General features: G+C 30.9%; 1 protein-coding gene across 1 annotated transcript; it reads left to right on the plus strand.

Annotated features, from left to right (window-relative positions):
• Positions 1-18,659: 18,659 nt before the first annotated feature.
• On the plus strand, positions 18,660-21,269 carry LOC114406814 (gibberellin receptor GID1B-like). Its single transcript, XM_028369647.1, has 2 exons — positions 18,660-19,112; positions 19,563-21,269. The coding sequence occupies exons 1-2, from the start codon at positions 19,074-19,076 to the stop codon at positions 20,562-20,564; spliced, it is 1,041 nt and encodes a 346-aa protein (XP_028225448.1). The 5' UTR covers positions 18,660-19,073; the 3' UTR covers positions 20,565-21,269.
• The last annotated feature ends 591 nt before the right edge of the window (positions 21,270-21,860 follow it).

Here is a 21,860-nt window from a genome sequence, read left to right on the forward strand (position 1 = left end):
GGACCAAAGTTATAATATATTAGTAGATGCAGGCGTAAATTGAAATAACTATAAATAGAGAAAAATCATTAACATTACATCAGAGGTAGACTAAGTTTCCAACATTCTCTTCTTCTGAATTTAACTTCTATAATAATTGCCTTTTCTTTTCCTTTATGTTTTTAATTAATTAATTTAAATTCTTGTTTAATTTCTCCTTTTGTTTGATTTAATTTTCTACCAATTTAAATTATTGTTTTCTCATAACTTTTTCAAATCAATTTTCTTTAACCTCTTTTATTAATAAAATATTTATCTGCCTAAGTACAAACAAAGTCCCTCTGGATTGAACACTCGGACTTCCATTTGAACTTTATTACTTGAGACAAATTGGTACACTTGTCAATCCATCAACAAACGTCTAAGGTGGGAGATCTAAATAGGTATTCCACCATGTAAAGAACTACTATCCGTTAGATCTATATATATCTCGATATATGTGTGGGATTACTGTAGGCTCACACACACTAGAATGATTTTCCTTTAATCTCAAACCTCATTTGAGGACCTCATCAATTCATCGTCAACAATGCCACCAGCACCACCACCGATATCATACTCTAATACGCTACTTGGAACTTTTGTGAAGGTGTTATCATTCATGGAAGCTTATGGGAATAAGTACTCAATTTATAGCGTGAAGAAAAATGAGTAAGAACCAACAATTGTACGTTTCTTGATGGTTGCGCAGATCTGTGGTTGGCTTGTTGATGAAAGAGTTTTAGTTTTCACTTTAGATCAAGGGAGGGAGGGGGGGGGGGGGGGGTTCGTGGATGAAAGTATTTTTGGTACGATTTAGCTTTTGGTTTGAATCTTCGTTACTTTGGATGATTATTTGAGACTTGCTTCCCATTTTAGATTTCACTTCAGATCTAGAGGTAGTGGTTAAAGAAAGAGAATGGTAGAAAAAAGAGGAGATGAAAAAAAGAAAAGTAGAAAAAAAAAGATGTCGTCGAAAATATCTCTGGCTACGGCAGATGGAGGTCGTCTCCAACGACAGCAAATGAAGGCCGATAGTGATGGTCATGAAGAAGGTTATTGCATTGAAAATAAAATGTTAATAAAAAAATATTCCATTCTATGTCTGTTTATGGTATATATCAAAAACACCTAGATTCAAAAGGTCAAAGTTGCTTATGCATGGTGTGAAACTTATCTTACTTTCCCACCGTAGATGTCACCTTGTACGAGGTTGAACACTTAGACAAGATCTCTAATTGATCATATGCTTTGGTGGAGGATAGATTGTTTGTTAGCTTATTTGGTAATACACTTATTACACCCATATCTTTCATTCAAACGCTACTTGAAACCAAATATTTCACTACTTGTGTTGGGTTGACCTATTTTTGATCATTAATAATATATTTTTGTTGTTTCAATTTTTTTTATCATTTGTTTGATCAGAAGCTAAAAGGACCAATTATCTACATTGCCAAAATTGTACTGTGAAGGTAGAATGGAATAGATTTAGCAATTTTCTATGAGATTTTAAACATTTTATGTAAGTAGGTTATGGATATAATCTCCTTGAGAATTTGACTTCATTCTTCATGAGACTTTCTTGTTCCACCTCAAAAAGATTTAAGACATGTTTTGGAGAAAATTTATTCTTTTTTTTTCATTTCATGTCAATTAGAAGGAACTGTTTTATTGGATCTTAAAAAAGAGTTTTTTTTAAATTATATTGTAAATCTCTAGTCAATCAGTTCAACGTCATCAAATGTTTTAAATAAATAAAAGATTAAAAATAGGGTTTACTTTAGAGACTAAAAATAATAACCAAGAAAAAGTTCAAAGACTTTTATTTTTCAAATTTAGATTAGGACTAAAAGTAAAAATCTGATTAAGTTTAAAGACTATAAAAATAATAAACCCTTGAAAATAAAAAGAAGTTAGTTTAGCTATTTAACAAAATTAAAAAAAAAAACAGGGAGCGGGGGAGGCTTTTATGAAGTCCAAAATCGTTGTCTGTTCAAGCCCATTATTTACGGCTCTTGCTAAATACACCTCTTGTTCTAGGTAAGCCCCCCTTTATTCTATTCAAATCATTATTACTCATTATAACCTATTTCGGAACCGCCAACTGTTGTGTTATTCCTAGAGCCTTGTTAGACCATTCAGGGTTTAGCCTTCCTTCTACGCTCTTTTCCTTCGATATAACATTGCAGAAGCCATAACTCTCACTAGAATCTGTCAAACCGAACCACCACCATTACCAATTGTTCTATTAGATTCGAGTTTTAGTCAAATATGATTTTTATTTGATGTGAAACATAGTGTTACATTATGAAGGTTTAAAGAATAATAAAGATGAGTGAAAATTAGGGTTTAAATATAATATAAATATAGGGTGTAAAAGAGGTTTAAAGAATAACACAATTGTGGGGGTGTATTTCATAAAAAAATCGTGGGGGAGGAAAAAAAGGATATAATGGGTAATAACAATTTTAATTAAAAGAAAGGGGGCTTAGCAAATAAGGGTGTATTTAGCAGGAGCCTTATTTTCTTCGATTTGACACAAACGAGTCCATAATGTCATCGTCATTCGGCCCAGCTTATTCCAGAACATCTTGAACTCGAAGTTGTTTTCCGCCTATCAAGGAAAACTCGAAGTTTTTTCAAACACTACTAACTAATTAGAATATTAGGGACAAAAAAATTATAACTAAAACGGTAAAGATAAAGAAATATGACTGAAAATTGCATAGACCAAAATCCGTGTACCAAAATATCTGATCTTCAGTTGGTTGAATATGAGCATAATACATTAGTGTTATAAAACCTCAGTACCCATAAATTTTTTGGTATTGTCTCGATTTCTATAGATTAAAAAAGACCAAAATATTAAGAGTAAAACTACTTTTTAAATTAATATTTACCCAAATAGTATTATTAAACATCATCAATAAAATCTGTCATAAATCTTAACAGTAAAACTACTTTTTAAATTTGCATAGACCAAAATCTGTCTTAAATCTTAACAGCAAAACTACTTTTTAAAGGAATTTTTACCCAAATAGTATAATTAAACATCATTAATAAAAAAAATTGGTTCAAAATTTGGTGATGTTTCTCTATTGATAAATAATGTTAAAACTCTTTTTATTTCTATGCATGTACAAACTCCTATTAGACACATGTTGTATTTTTTAAATGAATAACATTGGTTCATTCCCCGAACTTTTCTGGGTAAAGAAGATTAATTTTACTTTTGGTCAAGGAAGAATCTTTGAAATTAATAGGCGAATATTGACACAAATGCATTGCACCAAATTCGGTGGGTCTTTGTTTTATAACTAAGATTATTGTTAACGAGTGTCTTCAAAATATTGACAAAAGTATATACTATAATTTACGCTAAATAATAAATATACGTAAATAACATTTTTTAAAATATCTTTTAATTTTTTAACAAGTATCTTAAGATTAGTTTTTTTATATATAAATTAAGAATATTACCTAGCAATTTCCATATATAATAAAAGATTCCAGGAGGCAATTAATTCGCCGAAAACCATGCATTCATTGCATGTAACACATCCTTCGTCTCGACGAAGAAAAAGTAACCCTAGTGGACTTAAAGTGATCCCCAACTAAAGGCAACGCTTTGTACAATCATATTGTGACATTATTAAACTGCTTCTCCGCACATATATGATGTAGTAAAAAAAGTATTGACGATGATCATTTATGTACATTAATTAAGTATTAAGTATTTGAGTATGTTAAATACTCTATCCAGTTTGTTGAAATAATAAAGTTCTCATGTCCACTATCACTCTATGTGAGAGGATAAGAGAACATGATAAAAGAAGATGATTGAAAGAAAATAAATAAGACTTAGAATTCTGAAAAAAACTTTTGTACTTTCATACTTTTGATTGATGATCACTATTATTTTTATATACACTGCACATATAGCTATAACAAACTTCATAGTTGTCAAACTAACTTCAAAATGAATCACTAACTAACTCATAACTAATTAACTGAATTACAACATACATTAACATTCCACCTTAATTCAAATTTGTCAAGGATGTCACTCCTAACTTGTCTCTCAATTCCTTGAACTTGATAAACTTAATGGCTTAGTTAGTATGTCTACAACTTGATCTTCAGAATTACAAAACTCCAATTCAAGCTTTTCCTTACTCACTTTATCACGCAAGAAATGAAACCTGGTTTCAATATGTTTACTCTTGTGCCATAGGATGCTTGGCTAAATCAATTGCTGATTTGTTATCAATCAACAACCTCATAGGGCTGCAATCTCTCATGTTCAGTTCTTCCATTAAAGCTTTCAGCCATAGAGCTTGACAAGTTGCCATAGCAGCAACAATATATTCTGCTTCACATGTTGACAAAGCAACTACACTCTGCTTCTTTGAGCACTAAGAGATTGGTGTTGTTCTAAATTTGAAAACATACCAACAGTGCTTTTCCTATCATCCTTATCACCACACCAATCTGAATCACTATAACCAAACACTTCTCCTTCTATATTATTTTGACCATAAGGATATAAAATGTCAAGATCCAATGTTCCTTTCACATACCTCAAAATACTCTTTGCTGCCAGGAAATTAGGTGTCTTTGGTTTCTCCATAAACTTGCTTATCAACCCAACACAATAGGCAATGTCAGATCTGGTGTTACATAGGTACATCAATGAGGCTACAATTTGTTTGTTCAAAGTAGGATCAACTTGTTTCTCATCCCCATCTATTTGCAGCTTAATTCCAGTTTCAGTTGGTGTGATCACATAATTGCACTCCATCATATTGAACCTCTTCAGAATATCTTCTGTATACTTCTTTTGATATGTGAAAATCCCTTACTAGTAGAAACAAATTCAATACCCAGGAAGTATGATAGTTCACCAAGATCAGACATCTCAAATTCTTCCATTATTCTTCCTTTGAACACTCTCATATCTTCTTTACTACTGTCAGTCACTAGCAAATCATCTAGATAAAGACATATATCAAAAACTCACTAGAATCTATGTTTCTGACATAAACTCCATGCTCAGTAGTGCACTTGGTGAAATTCTGCTGGACTAGGAAGCTATCAATTCTCATATTCCACGCTCTAGGAGCCTGCTTGAGGCCATATAATGCCTTATTCAACTTGTAAAGTTTATCCTCTTGACTTGCCACTACATAACCAGGTGGTTGTGTTATGTAGACTTTTTCTTCAAGTGGCCGATTCAAAAATGTTAACTTCACATCAAGTTGATATAGAGATCAGTTTTTGTTGCTAACAGCTGCCACAATGAGCCTAACAGTTTCAAGTCTTGCAACTGGAGCGAAAACTTCATTGTAGTCCAAGCCATGTTTCTGCAAAAATCTCTTACTACTAATCTTGTCTTATACTTGGATACATCTCCATTAGGCTTTACTTTAGTCTTATAGACCCACTTCACATCAATTGGTCTTTTTAATTGAGGTAAGTTGACTAACTCCCAAATTTGGTTCTTCTCAATTGATCTCAATTCTTCTTCCATAGTTGTTCTCCAATGTGAACTTTGTGAGGCTTCATCATGACTCATTGGTTCTGATTCAGCAAGTAGAGCAAAGTGCACAAAATCCCTTTTTGCAATGATTGTTGTATCAGAATACAATTCATACTCTCTGAGTGTTTGTGGTACTTGTCTCCCTCTTTGTGACCTTGTGAGTTGCTCTCCACCTGATGGTACATCATCTTCACTTTGTTTGTCTTCAAGGTTCACAATCACCTTTCTTTCACCATTTTCAGCAACATTTATTTCCCAATTCCAGCCCTTGGTTTCATCTATCAAGACATCTCTGTTAATCACATCCTTCCTCCTTCTAGGATCATACAACTTGTAGGCACCGATTGGATGATATCCAATGAGTATCATTGGTTTAGCCTTGTCATCAAATTTCTTTCTGATCTGCTCAGACACATGCTTAAAACACAGTGAACCAAATATTCTGAAATGACTCAAACTAGGCTTTTATTCTGACCATGCTTCTTCAGGTGTGTATCCCTACAATCACTTAGTGGGACATCTGTTCAGAATATACACAGCAGTAGAAGTTGTCTCTCCCTATAAGTAATGAGGCATTCCCTTCCCTTTCATCATGCTCCTGACCATGTTCATAATGGTTCTATTTTTTCTCTCAGCAACACCATTATGCTGAGGTATATAGAGAGATGTCATTTCATGAATTATTTCGTTTTCATTACAAAATACTTGAAATTCATGTGAGTTATACTCACCACCTCCATCTGTTCTAAGCACTTTGATTACCTTATCACTCTGTTTTTCACTCAATAGCTTAAACTTCTTAAAGATGTTAAACACTTCACTTTTCTGCTTAATGAGATAGATCCACATTTTTCTAGTAAATTCATCAATGAATGACATAAAGTAACTGTTACCTTCTAGGGATTTCACTTCAAAAGGATCACACACATCAGAATAGATCACTTCAAGCTTTCTTTTGGATCTGATTGGAATTTTTTACTTGAAAGAATTCTTTGGTTGCTTTGACACACAACGCTCAACACATAACTGTTTTGGTATCTCAATTTGAGGGAGACCACAAATCATTTTCTTACTTTTCAATTCACTTAAACTCCTGAAATTTAGATGATCAAATCGTTGATGCGACATCCAACTTTCATCACTTATAGAAGCAGCCAAGCATTAAAATTCTGTAATCTGAATTCTAATCTTGAATGTTCTGTTTCTTGACAAAGGAGCCTTTAGAATCAACCATCTGCATTGAATAACCCTTTTCTAGCAACTGTCCCAAACTCAATAAATTATTCTTCATATTGGGAACATATAGCACATCATTGATAAATGAGTGTTGTCCATCCTTCCTCTAAATCATCACCTTTCCAATGCCTTCTGCAGTTACAAAATTGTTATCTGCAAACTTGATCTTGCTCTTCACCTTATCATCAATGTTTACAAACCACTCTCTATGTCTAGTCATGTGATTGGAATAGCCTGTGTCAAGATACCACAAATTAACACTGTCTTCTTTTGAGTTTGTAGTTGCCATTAGTAACACTTTATCAGAGTCAGAATCTTCATCTTGTGCCAATTGAGCTTCATCTGTATTTCTTGGAATTCTTTTATTTTTGCATTCATCTGCAAAATATTCTCATTTCTGATAGTTATAGCACTGAATCCCCACTCACTATATGTGTTGTAGTAAAAAAAGTATTGACAATGATCATTTATGTAGATTAATTAAGTATTAAGTATTTGAGTATGTTAAATTATCCACAGTGTTGGAACAATAAAGTTCTCACACGCATTCACACTATGCACCTACTGTCACTTTATGTTAGAGAATAAGAGAAGATGAAGAAAGAAGATGATTGAGAGAAAATAGAGAGGACTTAAAATTCTGATAAAATTTTTTACACTCTCGTACTTTTCATTGATGATCACTATTATTTTTATATACAGTGCACATGTAGTTATAATAAATTTAATAGTTGTCAAACTAACTTTAAAATGAATCATTAACTAACTCTTAACTAGTTAACTGAATTACAACATAGCGTTATTTTTTTACAAATTATAATATTAATGATGATGAGATTTAAATTTAGAACCTCGTATAAATTTATTTAATCCCATTCTTTCATGCTGATCTTACTTAATAGAAGTAATTAATATGTTAACACATAGAAGGACACTACTTACGCTAGCTTACTTCTAGTGACGGATTTAGAAAAGTTTAGGGTGAGGAATAAAGGTGAATAAAATTTTACATTCATAATTAATTTTATAATAAATAAATTATAAAATTATAATTTTCATATAAATTTAGAGTGTCAATATATTATTTTAAAAAAATGAGAATGGAAGAGTGGAAACCCACGCTGTTTCTTTGTATATTCATCCCTGTTCCTTCCAATATTATCCATGAAAAAGGGAAGGATTCATTATAATACTTGTTAAAATATCCCTTAATCATTCATGAAGACATTGTTAAGAATATGAAGGAGTATACACAAAAAGAAAAAGAAAAAGAAAAAAGAGAATATATATGGAGTTAAAAAGGCCGAGGAGATTATTGTTAATAGGCTACAAATTCGTCCCTGACTATCTCTAGCTATCGCTTGTATGTTTTACTTTTTTTTTAAATGAATAATTTTTAATTGAAAAGCGTGTTTATGAAATATTCATAATCATGTTTTTTAATTTTGTTTTACGAATAAAAAAACTATTTCTTACCTTAGTAAACAAATGACTGTATGATTACGACTTTTTTTTAATTTAAACAAGCGGCACATATCTATTTACTCATCAATAAATATTGATACTTACACATTTTATTAATTTCATGCTGAATATAAATTTAATAAATCTAATTGTTAAATCATTTGGTATTATGTTAGTAATCGTATATAATTTTTTTTGATAAATTAGAGATTTATAAATATATAATTTTAGAATTGATATTTTTTTATATTTTAAGAAAACATTATTGGTTAACATAAAACAATATCATAAAATAGATGCTTATTTTATATAACTAAAACTTATAATAAATAAATATTTTCAAACATAAAAATTATATTTAGATTTATGATAAATATTTTATATTGCTATACAAGTTTATTTTTAATCATCAATATTTAATTTTAAAATGTTAAAACAAAATAAAAAACTAAAGATTAAAAAGATAAATTGAAAGAGATGCTAAATGTTGAATAGCAGTTATCACGAAAAGGGTATTTCAACAAATTAAACAAAAACCAATGGTGTAGGATTCTTAAGTATAATATCTAAATGGCCGTGTCCTATTCTTAACATTATCTAATCTTAAATTACAGGAAAATGTATACTACTCACAACAAAGTGGCTATCTCAAGGGGACCCTCATCATTTGCTTACAAGAGTGGGTTTAGATTTTTCAAAAGACAATATACTAAGAAAGTAGTACCTAGATTTTTCTTAACAATTACTCCTTCCGTCTCATAATAATCATAACAATCGTTACGTAAAAAAATTCTCAAAATATCTAAGACTAATAGAGAAATAAATTAATAACAAAATTTTAAATTTAAATATCTAAAATTAATCATACAAGATGATGATAAAGTTTAATGAAAATATAACATAAAACAAAATGACTTAAATGGAAAAAAATATGAGAATTATTTGTGATTATAAAGTACTTACCAAACCCAAATTTAAGTTTTATCATACAATTATATATCCAGATATATTATATGATAATGAATGCCACATTTTAAAGGGATAACATATAATAAAAGTCAAACTAAAATGTTAATATGAATAATATGAATGTATGATCATAAAAAAAAGTAGAATATAAAATAAAGGTATATGAGAGAAGATCAGAAAATTGATGTATAATCCATAATAAAGAAAAGATGATAGGAAATAGGTTAATGTGATTTGGGCATGTCAAAGAATGCATAAGAGACATTAATTAAAAGAATAGATTATATGCTTTTTAACCAAATAAAAAGGAGAATAAGAAAACCGAAAAACGTTAGATAACATCATCAAGAAAAATCTTTAATTTAATAATTTTTTGAAACTTTAGTTTTTAACCCTATGGAATAACATTATGTAAGTGGGAAAAAAATTGTTGTCGTTGTTGTAATAGAAAAATAAATAAAAATGCACAAAACATGATATGAACAGAGACACAAAGTTAGGGATAATTAAACGGAAATAGATTGATGAATGGACAAAATAGTGCGACAGGTGGGAGGGATAAGATGGACGCAGCGCATGTATAACAAATGCAATTCAAGAAGCATCATCGATTGATTAACCCATTTGGAAGATAATCCAAATCCTAATGCTGATTGGTCACTTGATCTTGTGTTAAGCATTGTACTAATTACAATTACAGTTCCAATCTGTGTCTGTCTTGTAGTTGATATGACGATCGAACAGGGGCACACAAACGAGTTCTTTTCTTTTTCCATTTTGTGGGATTGAGCCAATTGGCACAAGAGGCCGAAAGCTTTTTCTAGTTGTTGACCTAACGCACAAAAGGCCAAACTTGAAGGTGGCCCGCACGTTATCGATGCAGAAAAAAACTACTTTTATTTTTTTTATATTAAAATTAAAAAAAGAAGACAAAAACAAAAGAGATGGAGAGAGAGATCAAAAAAAGAAACAAATGAGCAAATGGCCCTATTGAATCCAGAGTGAGAAAGAGAGGAAAAAGGAAAAGGAAAAGGAAGCTGAGGAAGAAACAAGGAAGTAGTAAACAACACGACAAATATGTTTGGAATAATGTGTGTGTGTGGGGCACATGCTTATCCACCGCTTCTATGTTAGCATAGCAGATACAGCCAAATACTTAAATGCACGCTAGCTACACAACATTATTTTATTTTATTTTATTTGACTGCGCTGTTCTTTATTTGGTCTTATCTTCCTACCATTGAATTCAACCAAACCCGTCAACACAAACAAAAACACAAAATATGAATAAATAAATAAATATTATAATATGATTTTATTTTTACCTCTTTAGGGATACATGCTAGAGACTCTTCCCCGTAAAGGAAATAAAATCGGTTACTAAAATAGAATGAATTTCTCTGCGGTAAAATAAGAAAAATGCTTACTTTTCTTGTTTAGGTGGAACAAAAGTACTTTTTCCTTCCCTCACTAGCATCCTTGTCTATTATAGTTTTGATATTTAATACTATTTTTTTGCTTACTATTTTTCCCTCTAAAGATAAGTGACACAATTATTATGAACATAACTGCTTAACCATGCACTAAGGAGGCAAATTCCCATTTGTTTCGTCTTTATCTGAAAATTATATAAAATGAAGTGAACTTAGTGCTGTTGAACAGCTGACAGGTGCTGTGGAAAAAGGTTCAAAAAACTCAGAAGTTTCCGAGCGGCCATCTGCAAGAAATGGCATGAAAAGTTTTCTTCTTCTGAATTTTGATAGTAGTTTAGGGGAAGAAAAGACATTGAATTCTATAACTAGGAAATATCATAAATCTTGATAAAAGTTTGGAGATGGCATGCATCGCATGCTCTGACATTCTATTTTAAATTACATCTAACTAACAGTTTTACTTTATTTTGGAATATTCATTATTTTAAAAAATATTCTTGAAAAATCATATTATTTATTGATATCTTACTTAAATTTTAATTTATTATAATTATTAGTACAATTAATAATTTTCTCATAACTACAATATCTTAAATGATAGATAATTTGAAATGAAGGAAATATTAATTAAGGACTAATGCATTAGAATGTCATTAAACTGGACGAAAACTTACAGTGATATTTACAGCTGACATATTAATTAGGAAGGACCATATCACATTTTTTTTAATCAAATCACATCATTTTTTAGTTTAAATAAAAAATGCACATATTACTAATACTATTATGCATAAAGAAAATAGGAAATGCTTGGATATAAGGGAGAATATTTTAAGTTAAAAGATTACAAATATATATTTCGTAAAATTGAAAAGTTAAAATATTCAAAATAAGGCTTGGAAATGCTGAATTCTCTTTCTTGTACGTTTCATGGTTGGAAGATTGGTCATTATAGCCATATCTCAGATATATACTAGACTGAAAATTCAAGATCTGGAGCGGAAAATTCTTAGTGGTTACCGAACAACCTTTAATTTATTCTTATCTTCATCAAGTATTTTTTTTTCTTTCTTTTCTTCAATCGGTCCATATTTAAAAATTATATCATGTTTTAATTTATTTGGGAGAAGTTAAATAAGACATTTAAAATATAATTCTTAAAATGTTTTTTTTTTTAATTCCGGATTCTAACTTAAATTTTATTTAAAAGAAAATCAAGATACTATGACTTAAACCATCTTGTATTGGTGATCAAGTGGAAGCTAAGATAATTTCAGCTCCATTTGTCCCCAGTACGTGTAGGTTATGATGATGGCATGGCAAGTAATTTAAGAGAAATTATTATATGATATAAGCTTATGTAATTTGGATAATTTTTTTATGTAACACCCTATTAATATTTTTTATAAATTAAAAAAAATTATATATGTTATGTGAAAATTAGTTGAAATCACATAATTTTAAACTCTACAATAATTTATGGTAGTTTAGATTCTTCGCGAACATATTCACCTGTCGCCTAATGCACTTGACCAATCACAGAACGTTTAGGACGCTTTCATTTTGGTGCAGTGTATGAAAACTTTAGCCCCTAAAAGGGTGAGATTCTTAAGTCTGGCTTATGCATGCATGCCTCATGAAGCATTGTCTATCTATCTCCGGCATGTTAAACGCCACATTATTTTTTTCTTCTAAATCACGAGTAACTGCAAAGAGATAATTTTGCTCAAATCGAATGAAATTAACTCATACTTTTTAAACATTTAACAGAATTATATATCTAAGATTTAAATTTAAGATTATTAATTTATAATCTAAAATAATCCTACATTAAATCATTCAGGCACTCGATAATAAGCTATATTATATGGTGTGTGGGTGTTGAAGAGAGTTTGTTGTTGTTACACTAAAGGTGATAATAGTTCCAAGCTGAGTATTGTCTTAAATTCTCGAAGGGTCTTAATAAATGCTCGACAATTTGCTATCAGAAGTATCAAACAAGTTTTGGAGTTGTACTCAGACATGGATGCTTGTAAGGTCGGTGATCACCCAAAGTTTTGGAGTTGAACAACAATTATTGGACTATAGAGAGATACATAGATAAGCCACGACACCAACTATGGTTAAAAATGAATGAGAGAGTCGTACTAGAATTTTTAACCTTACTCAATAAAATATTGGCTGCATTTTTAATTTAAGCTCAATTTAATTTAAATTTACTAGTTAGTACTTTAAATCATACAATATTAAACTTTAAACTAAGTAAAGGTTTTAGTAGTCTCAATTAATGGAATTTATACAATTTTATAAAATTGGATGTTAGTATATATCGATTGAAAAAATTATTATTGCTGTTGAAAAATATTTGTATATTGAGCAAGTTCATAAATTAATAAGTCGAACACGTGAAATATACAAAGTCGATGTTTTTATAAGTACTAACATAAATTTTTTAGCTAATTAAGTTGTTAATAAATTTACATGTGAACAAATTTATAAAGGTGTCTGACTCACTTTCAATCCTAATAGTAACCTCCTTAATTATATATGAAGCTTAAAGATATCCAGTGAAGCAATATTGTGCTCGAGGAAGAAGTAGGTAGTGTAGGAGGGTAATATGCGAGTAAAATTAGTAAATTACACTCTGTTTATCAAGGGGAAGTTTAAATTATAGTTTCTTCTTTTATTTTCAAATATATTGTAAATTGATAGTTTGTAAAATTTTTAAAAAAAGGAATGATGTTTCTAGTTGAAAGTTTTTAATGTCAAAAGGAACACTACCAAAAGGAAATTCAAACCTTCTATCAATCAGATACAAAGCTTTATCTTGTTACAGTCGACCAAACTGGTTAGGGTTCATGTATGTTGTGGGTATGCTTGTTGAAGATCAGATTCACTACTTTGCAATATCGTAAATGCTTGGTGACGTCAGCAAAATAGATTTTATATGATACTACTATTCAATACGAATAACCGTGTAAAAACATCATTCCTTTTAAAGTCGTTTATCCAGAAATATCTTCTTTTTTTAGGAGTAAATGGTTTAAATTTTTCCTTTTTCTTTCTGTGGGCTAGCTATCATATATAACTATTAACTATATAAGTTTTTTTTTTTAATTAAAAGTTGTATGTTTTAATATCCAAATAACAAAATTTGAATTATTTGCGATTATGTTCATCGCTTGAAGTAATAAAATTTTGAATCTAATTTTCATAATAAAATAATTAATTTAATTATTAATAAATAATTAAAGTGTAATATTATATACATATACAATAAATCACAAATAGATTAAAATATTAATTTAATTTTATTCTTGGTTACCTCTGATAATAATATTATGCACACCCTCAACGTGTTATACAGTTTATTTTTATACATCTTATATTATTAACGAATCCTTAAAAAGTGTAGATTTTCTAAAATATGCATGATTGAACTATTTATGAGCATTATGTTTTATGGCACAATTTTATAAAAACAGAAATATAATGAGATAAATCGTGAAAAGTAAATGCAAAAGGTGCTGCCGCCATAGATTCTGGAGTGGTGGTTTATTTTCTCCACTGGGGAAAGAATAAAGCAACGTGGAAAATGATAAGCCTTCTAGGCTCTGGCGGATGCAGTAGGTCACCATGATAAATATGATTAAAATATATATTTTTATATATTTACAGTAGGATACTTATTTTAAATTTGTTTTAATTATAAAAGAGTTATAGTTAAAATATAATAAAATTTTGAAATATTATATAATAAAATTTTAAAATTGTGCTCATTTTAATATTAATTTTTATGTTTCACAGGAGTATAATGATAAAAAAAATGATAATTAAGGAAGAATCCACTTATAAGATTGTGGGGACAATTGCTTTCACTAGATAAATTTTTATACTTAATATATTTAATAATTTTAAAAATATTATCCCCATAAGACAACTTTTTTAAATGAATTAATGTAAAAAATTATAAGAGATAAAAGAGAAATTAAATTGAGTTTTTTAATTTTATCACTTTATCTTAATTTTTATAATATTTAGAATGAGAAATCATATTTTTTTTAAAAGTTTAAGTAATTTTATTGTAAAAAGTTATGATATTTTTATTTTATAAAAATATTACAAATTATTTTTTTCCCACTAAGTAAGTTTTCTAGATCCGTTCCTGAAAATAATCATGTGTAAAAACTAAATTAATTTTGTTATATAAAATTGAATCAAAATAAATGTTATGTATAGTATAAGAACAAAAAAACGTTGCCTAAAATAAAGAACGAGAAACAATAGAACCAAACAATGAAAAAATTGCAAAAGACGAAAAAAAATAATAAAAAAAGGACAACTCCCTTAATTTTAGTGACCGAGTCGGAAAAAGAAGTGGGGCTTCCAAATTTAAGCAAGCCATGATTTAATGAACAATAGCAAAAACAAATAAGAAAATCTTTAAAAGAGAAAAAATCAACCCCCTCTTCCACCACCACCATGACCTTCAATTACCTAATGGTCCTAAGTCCACACTCCACGCCTCTCTACATTATAGGTACCCAATGTGATTTCTCAAACTTGAATTGAATCCCATTCTCACCTCACACACCCTCCATGCCAATACTCATTCTTTATGCTTTCAAACTTTAATAAATAAGTGCGTCTTTGAATTTTTAGGTGAAAAATATTTTTTGAGAGAAAAATAATAATTAAGATCCTTACTTTTTTTACTGACCAACTATTCAACTCAACTTAGTAACCGTTTTCAACTATAAATAAATAGATGAGCACACGGTAGGTAAATACATCTTCCACTTAAACATTAATTTTGATTATTTACTTATTAATTTAAGTATAATTTTTGAAAGAATTCGATATAACAAGCAGGAGAAATAAAGATAAAGATCGACTTAAAGAGTATTATAGAATTTGGTAAGAATACTTTTATTTTATTTTTTATCTATTAAACTTACATTTAAATATATAATATTTTAAACTTCAATCAAACATATAGAGTGATTCTATCATGATCGAATAGAAGAAAACAAACGGCAGTGATCCACCGTAGGGTCAATCTGATTGAATCGGAAGAACTAGAAAGCAAGATGTTGGACACGTGTGAAGCAAGGAAAGTTGCTCCATCGGATCAGAATTCAGAACGTCTCCTCGAAGCGTGTCCCACATCGAAAGGGCAATTTGATCATCGTATCAAACTCGTATTGAGAATAAAGACTTCGCCAGCGGGTCCCACCCCGCAACCAAGAGCAACGTCAGTACGCCACTTGTTCGTAGTGCACGATGAGAGATAGAAACGAACGGAACCGCCTCGGTTTCACTCAATACGACAAAAATCCAAAACCCTCCTAACTTTATACTATTTCTTTCAATAAACAAATGTTATTACTTTCATTTTATATTTTAAATTAATTAAATATTTCTCTTTATCTCAAATATAAGAAAAAATACGTAACATATTAACTAAAAAAAATTAATTAATCATATTTAAATATCTTTCCCAATTTATCCTTAATTAAAATTAGATATCAAAGTTAAGAAAAAAAATCATTAAAACTAATCTCAATAAAATAAAAATATTTTAAAGATAAGAATATTAAATAAGATATTAGAGAGAGTAAATTTTAAAAAATACATAAATAAAGATAAGTTAAAATTTATTTATATTTAATTTTTTTTTATATTTGAGATTAGAGAGAGTAAATTTTAAAAAATACATAAATTTTTTTAAAGACCAGCTTAATACTGTTATGTATTTTTAGAAGATGAAATTGAGTGTATTATTTTATAATTTTTGGTTTAATTTGAGAGAGTGTTTGGAAAAAAGAAACGTGGAAAGGACGAAAATGAAGGTCCCTTTGAGAGTCTGACAAAAAACATGGCGTCATGCGCGACCTACTACTGGACAAAAGACGTGTCATGGTCAATGGCAGAGTGGGGGGTTAAGAGGGAACGGGGAGGGTAGAATGGGGAATTTGGTTGGAAGGGTGTGTTTGGCAGGGAAACTGTTTTGTCTCCTTGTTCCGTTTCACGTCTGGGTTGGGGTTGTGTTGTGTGTGGCTTCTCTTTGCTACCGATATTTTTCATTAGGTACAGCTATTGCCAGACCCTGTTTTTGACTATTTCCAGTCTCTTCCCGATCTACTGTCTCTATGGAAAATGTACTTTTTGGCGTAGCAAAAGTGGAGGCCAATCTCTTTAATTCGTTACAACAAAATTATTATCCCTCTTTAAAATTTGCCTTAAATCATACAGACTCTTTATCAATCTCTTTAAAATTTGTATATTATCAGTTAATAAAAAATTATACTTGAAAAAACTTATGAGTTTAATGATGATGTATTTCTAGTATAAAATAAATTTATGTGATAATTCAACTTCAGTCCATTGTTAATAAGATTTTTTAAATATTTATCTTTAAAGTTAATATATGATGAAGTGTAATTGAATGATGTAAATTTTTTTATTGTGTTAATGTATATTTTTTTTCTCGAAACATTTTATATATATTGATTAGATATCAGTAAAAATTGTTTTATGTTGTAAGAGCATAGTCTATTTTTCCAAAATATTAATAAATGTCTTTTAAAAAACTAATTAAAAGACATAAAATAAAGTTTTTAAATGAATATTAAACCATAAAGTTTTTAATGATAGACTGACAAAATATAGGAACTAAATGATTTATGAAACAAAATATTTAAAGATATGAAAAATGTATTGCTAATGTTTTTATTGGATAATTGCGACTAAGGTTGAGTTAAGGTCAATAATCACTTTAATTTCTTTTAGTTTGTCTGTTTTTATGAGAAAATAATCAAGCGTGCAACTTATTATCAGATACGATCCAATGAAAATTTTGAGCTGTATGTTATTGTTATTTGTTAACAAGGTTTTGTATTTTGTGATTCCGAATTAAATTTTCATTGAAAGTGAAAATGGTCCAAGCCACTAGCCACCTTATTAGATGTATGAGCATTTATAAAATTTAGTCGTAAAGAATTAAGCGACGAATAATAAACATACAATCATGTAGTATTTGGATTATTATTCCAAGTAATACAAAAGACTGATTATAGTTTTTTTACATAAATTGACGACCTATTTCTGAATGAAAAAATTAATCATAACATGTACTGTAAATTAACTTAAGTTCCACCTAATTATAATTCAAAATGTAAATAGGTTAAATTAATTTTTTCCTCTAATTAATTATTTAGATTTAATTTAGTTTTCTAATTTTTAAAATTGATTTAATTTAGTTTTTTTGTTTTATAAAATATATATTGTGTGGTGAATTTTCACTTATGTGAAAATTTTGAATCCAACAAAATATTAATTTAAACTAAAGAACAAAATTAAAAAACTAAATTGAAATTGAAAAAAACTAAAGAAACAAATTAAATCTAAAAAATTAATTAGAGAACTACAAAATTAATTTAACCATTTAATATGTGAAAATAAAAAAGTCATATTGAAATTTTAAAAGTAATTTAAATGATAATAATAATATTAGTATATGTGATATTTTACGTATTATTTTTAAAATGGACGAAAAAAAAAGATGGTGTTATTAAACAAAAAATAATGCAAAGCAGTTGAGAAGGAAGGAGAAAACGTAGACCATGAGTTTAAAATATGTGATTTTTTTTTTTTGTTCTGACACCATTTAAAGTCTAAACATTAATCAATTTGGGAAATATAATAACTTTTTCACAAATAATAATAAAAGTTACCACAGTCCGCAGTTCTATGATTTTGGTTTTCCCACCCCAAAAGTTGTTGAAATTAGATTTTATAAGGCCCATATTGTAAACGAGGCCGAAACAGAGTTGTCAATAGTGGCGAATACAGAAAGGGGAAGAAAAAGACAAAATAGGAAAAAGAAAATCCGCAATAATAAAAAAACGATGTTGAAAAAGAAATGGGAAAGTAAAATACGAAAATGGTGGGTCCCATATTAACAATTTAATTCGGCCGCTCGCTTTGTCGTCTCTCTCGTCTCCGTCCATTCCCGTCGTTCTTTTGTGTTTGACTCTCTCTCTCTCTCTCTCTCTCTTTCATATCATATCAGTCATCTCTCTCTGTCTCATACATACACATACCACTGTACCTCGTTCTCACGAAAACCTTCAACTAGGAATCCATCGAGCCAGAGTGTTGTGTTGCTAGTGCAAGAGGCACCAACATAGATAGATACATACGTGCGTGCGTACGTAGGAAGGGTACGTACGCGGTAGTACACAACACACCAACACACCGTTTTGCACTCTGTTCTGATCATGAGGGCGCACAAGATGGGTGTTATCGTGGGGATCACTGTTGCTACTGCTTCTGCTTCTTAAGCCTTTTCTTTTCTTCTGTGGGTTCCCCCTCTTTCGATATTCTGCACTTTAGAGAGACAACCAGACATGGCTGGCAGCAACCAAGTCAATCTCAATGAATCTAGGGTAACCCCCTCTTCCTTTCTCTCTTCTACTTCTGCTATTCGTACCTTCCCTTACTTCCCTTCAGTTCCCAAATTATTATCCACTTTTTTTTTTTTTTTTTTTTTCTGGAACTTCGGTTTTGCTTCTTGCTTTATTGCTCATGTTGGGTTGCCAACAAAAAGGGGGTCTTGGTTTTGGTTTTGGTTAATAGTGAACAGACTTAAAGACACCTCTCATGGATCATCTAAATTTTCGGGTTTGTTTTTGTTTAGTTCTTTTTTTCATTTTTGTACTTTTTTTCTATTTCTTTCATGTAAGCCTTGTTTTTCTTGTTCTGGTAACTTGAAAACTTTAGTTGGATTAGTATACTTTGCCCATTTACTTTCATTCTGATTCTCTGCTTATGCTTTTTCCCCTCTTGTGTGAACGATTCTAGCTTATTCAGTCTTTGGTTGTTTTTGGTTTTTGTAGAGTGTTGTTCCTTTAAATACATGGGTGCTTATCTCCAATTTCAAGTTGTCTTACAAGCTTCTCAGACGTGACGATGGAACGTTCAATCGTGAGTTGGCGGAGTATCTCGATAGGAAGGTCCCCGCAAACGCAATTCCCGTTGAAGGTGTGTTTTCAATCGATCACGTTGATAGAAACGCGGGTTTATTCTACCGTGTGTACTTACCAACCTCAGGAAACGAGGCTCAATGGGGTATCAGAGACCTTGAGAAGCCGTTAAGTACTACAGAAATTGTTCCTGTAATCGTATTCTTTCACGGGGGAAGCTTCTCGCATTCCTCGGCCAACAGTCACATCTACGACACCTTCTGCCGCCGCCTTGTGAGGATTTGCAAGGCTGCTGTGGTGTCTGTGAACTACCGGCGGTCACCGGAGCATCGGTATCCTTGTGCATACGACGACGGCTGGGCGGCATTGCGGTGGGTGAAGTCGAGAGCATGGCTGCAAAGTGGGAGGGAGGCCAAGGTTCATGTCTACTTGGCAGGGGACAGTTCTGGAGGGAACATTGTTCATCATGTGGCAGTGAGGGCTGCAGAGGAGGAAATTGAGGTCCTGGGGAATATTCTTCTCCACCCTTTGTTTGGTGGGGAGAAGAGAACGGAATCAGAATTGAGATTGGATGGGAAATACTTTGTGAGGCTTAAGGATCGTGATTGGTATTGGAGAGCTTTTCTACCTGAAGGAGAGAATAGAGACCACCCTGCTTGCAACCCTTTTGGACCAAGGGGGAGAAGCATTGAAGGACTCAAATTCCCTAAAAGTCTTGTTTGTGTGGCTGGTTTGGATCTTCTGCAAGATTGGCAATTGGCATATGCTAAAGGTCTTGAGGATTGTGGACAACAGGTCAAGCTTCTTTTTCTCAAGGAAGCCACTATTGGCTTCTACTTCTTGCCAAACAATGACCATTTCTATTGCCTCATGAAAGAAATCAACAACTTTGTCAATTCTGATTCTGACTGTTAATATACTATTAGTACTAAGACGACAGACGACTACTACTACTACTGCTACTACTTAACCTTACCTTACCTACAGGAGGCATACATAACTAAAGCTTGACATTTTACTTGGGTTCTCTTTTTTTTTTCTTTCTCTCCCCCACTTTTGTATCCCGTCTTTTCTCTTTTTCTAGTTTGTAGTAAGGTGTGTAGTTATAAGATTGTGTAGCATTACTTGTTATTGTCATAACATCTATGGTGGTCAATTTGAGAGTTCTGTGACCTGGGGACTACTGCTTCCTGTTCCTCTCTGTTTGTGTCTTTTGGAAGGTAGCACCTATCACCGGCTTTGGCAGTACCAGAACTCGGTTCATTTGGGGGGTTTGGTCGAACCACCGTATACAACGCTTCAGCCCCCCTTTTAACGTTTTGAGGTCAATGGCAGGAGGGGAGATAGAAGATGAGGATTGGTTCATCACTTTGTTTGATTAAGTGAATGGTTTCCTCTTGTAGCACTAATTACTGAATGTGAACCGGAGAATATCCCAACCTGTTGTTATATGAATCTGTATGTTATATGTATACCTATGTTGTATAAATGTCTTGGATGTTTGGTTTTGCTTTTTAGTTGGATTCTCCTCCTCCAATATGTTGTGCTTGTCTGTCTCTCGTGAATCCTGCTATGGTTCCAATTAAGCAGTTTCAATTTATTGAGTTGTTGAAGATGTTTCATTAGATGCATGTGCAAAAACTTCTGTGTGGTGAGGGGGTTGGTTTTCCTTTTCTTAATTGAAGGCAAACTATTAAAAGAAAAAAGAATCGAGAGGAGGAAAATGGAATGAATGAATGGAAAAAGAAGGGGAATAAGCCTATGCTAATGCGACACAAATTAATTCGAGGATGTCGTGTCCATTTGACTAGGAAAGTAAAGTTAAGCCTTTTAAGTTTTGTCTGTTATAAAAAGGCCACTGTTTTAATTCTTGCCGTTCGGACCTTCCAAAATATAAAAGTGATTTGATCATCTTTAGCATCTCTGAATCATAAGCAACAGTATAATAGAAGTAAAAGGCAGTGCATTCTAGTTAAAACGTCAGGGTGGAAAAGAGAGTTTTGAGTTTGCTCAATCAATCATGTGCCTGTGACAAGAAGAATGTAATTGAACTGGAGGGGAGGAGTGAGGTGAGTGAGATCTCAGGAATGTTGTTTTGTTCTTTTGGGTCCTTTCGATGTTGTGAAAAAAAAATTAAATTAGGATGAAAATTTTAAATTAAAATAGAGTTTAAAAATACTAATCACGTATCATTTTATTGTTCCTTTATTT

This window comes from Glycine soja, chromosome 3, assembly GCF_004193775.1.
Source record: "Glycine soja cultivar W05 chromosome 3, ASM419377v2, whole genome shotgun sequence".
In the NCBI taxonomy this organism is placed as follows: Eukaryota; Viridiplantae; Streptophyta; class Magnoliopsida; order Fabales; family Fabaceae; genus Glycine; species Glycine soja.

Excerpts from the sequence above, each read along its gene's own strand:
- LOC114406814 (XM_028369647.1), top strand. The coding sequence starts at position 19,074 with ATGGCTGGCAGCAACCAAGTCAATCTCAATGAATCTAGG. Across the intron at positions 19,113-19,562 it reads TCAATCTCAATGAATCTAGG|AGTGTTGTTCCTTTAAATAC; the intron begins GTAACCCCCTCT and ends TGGTTTTTGTAG.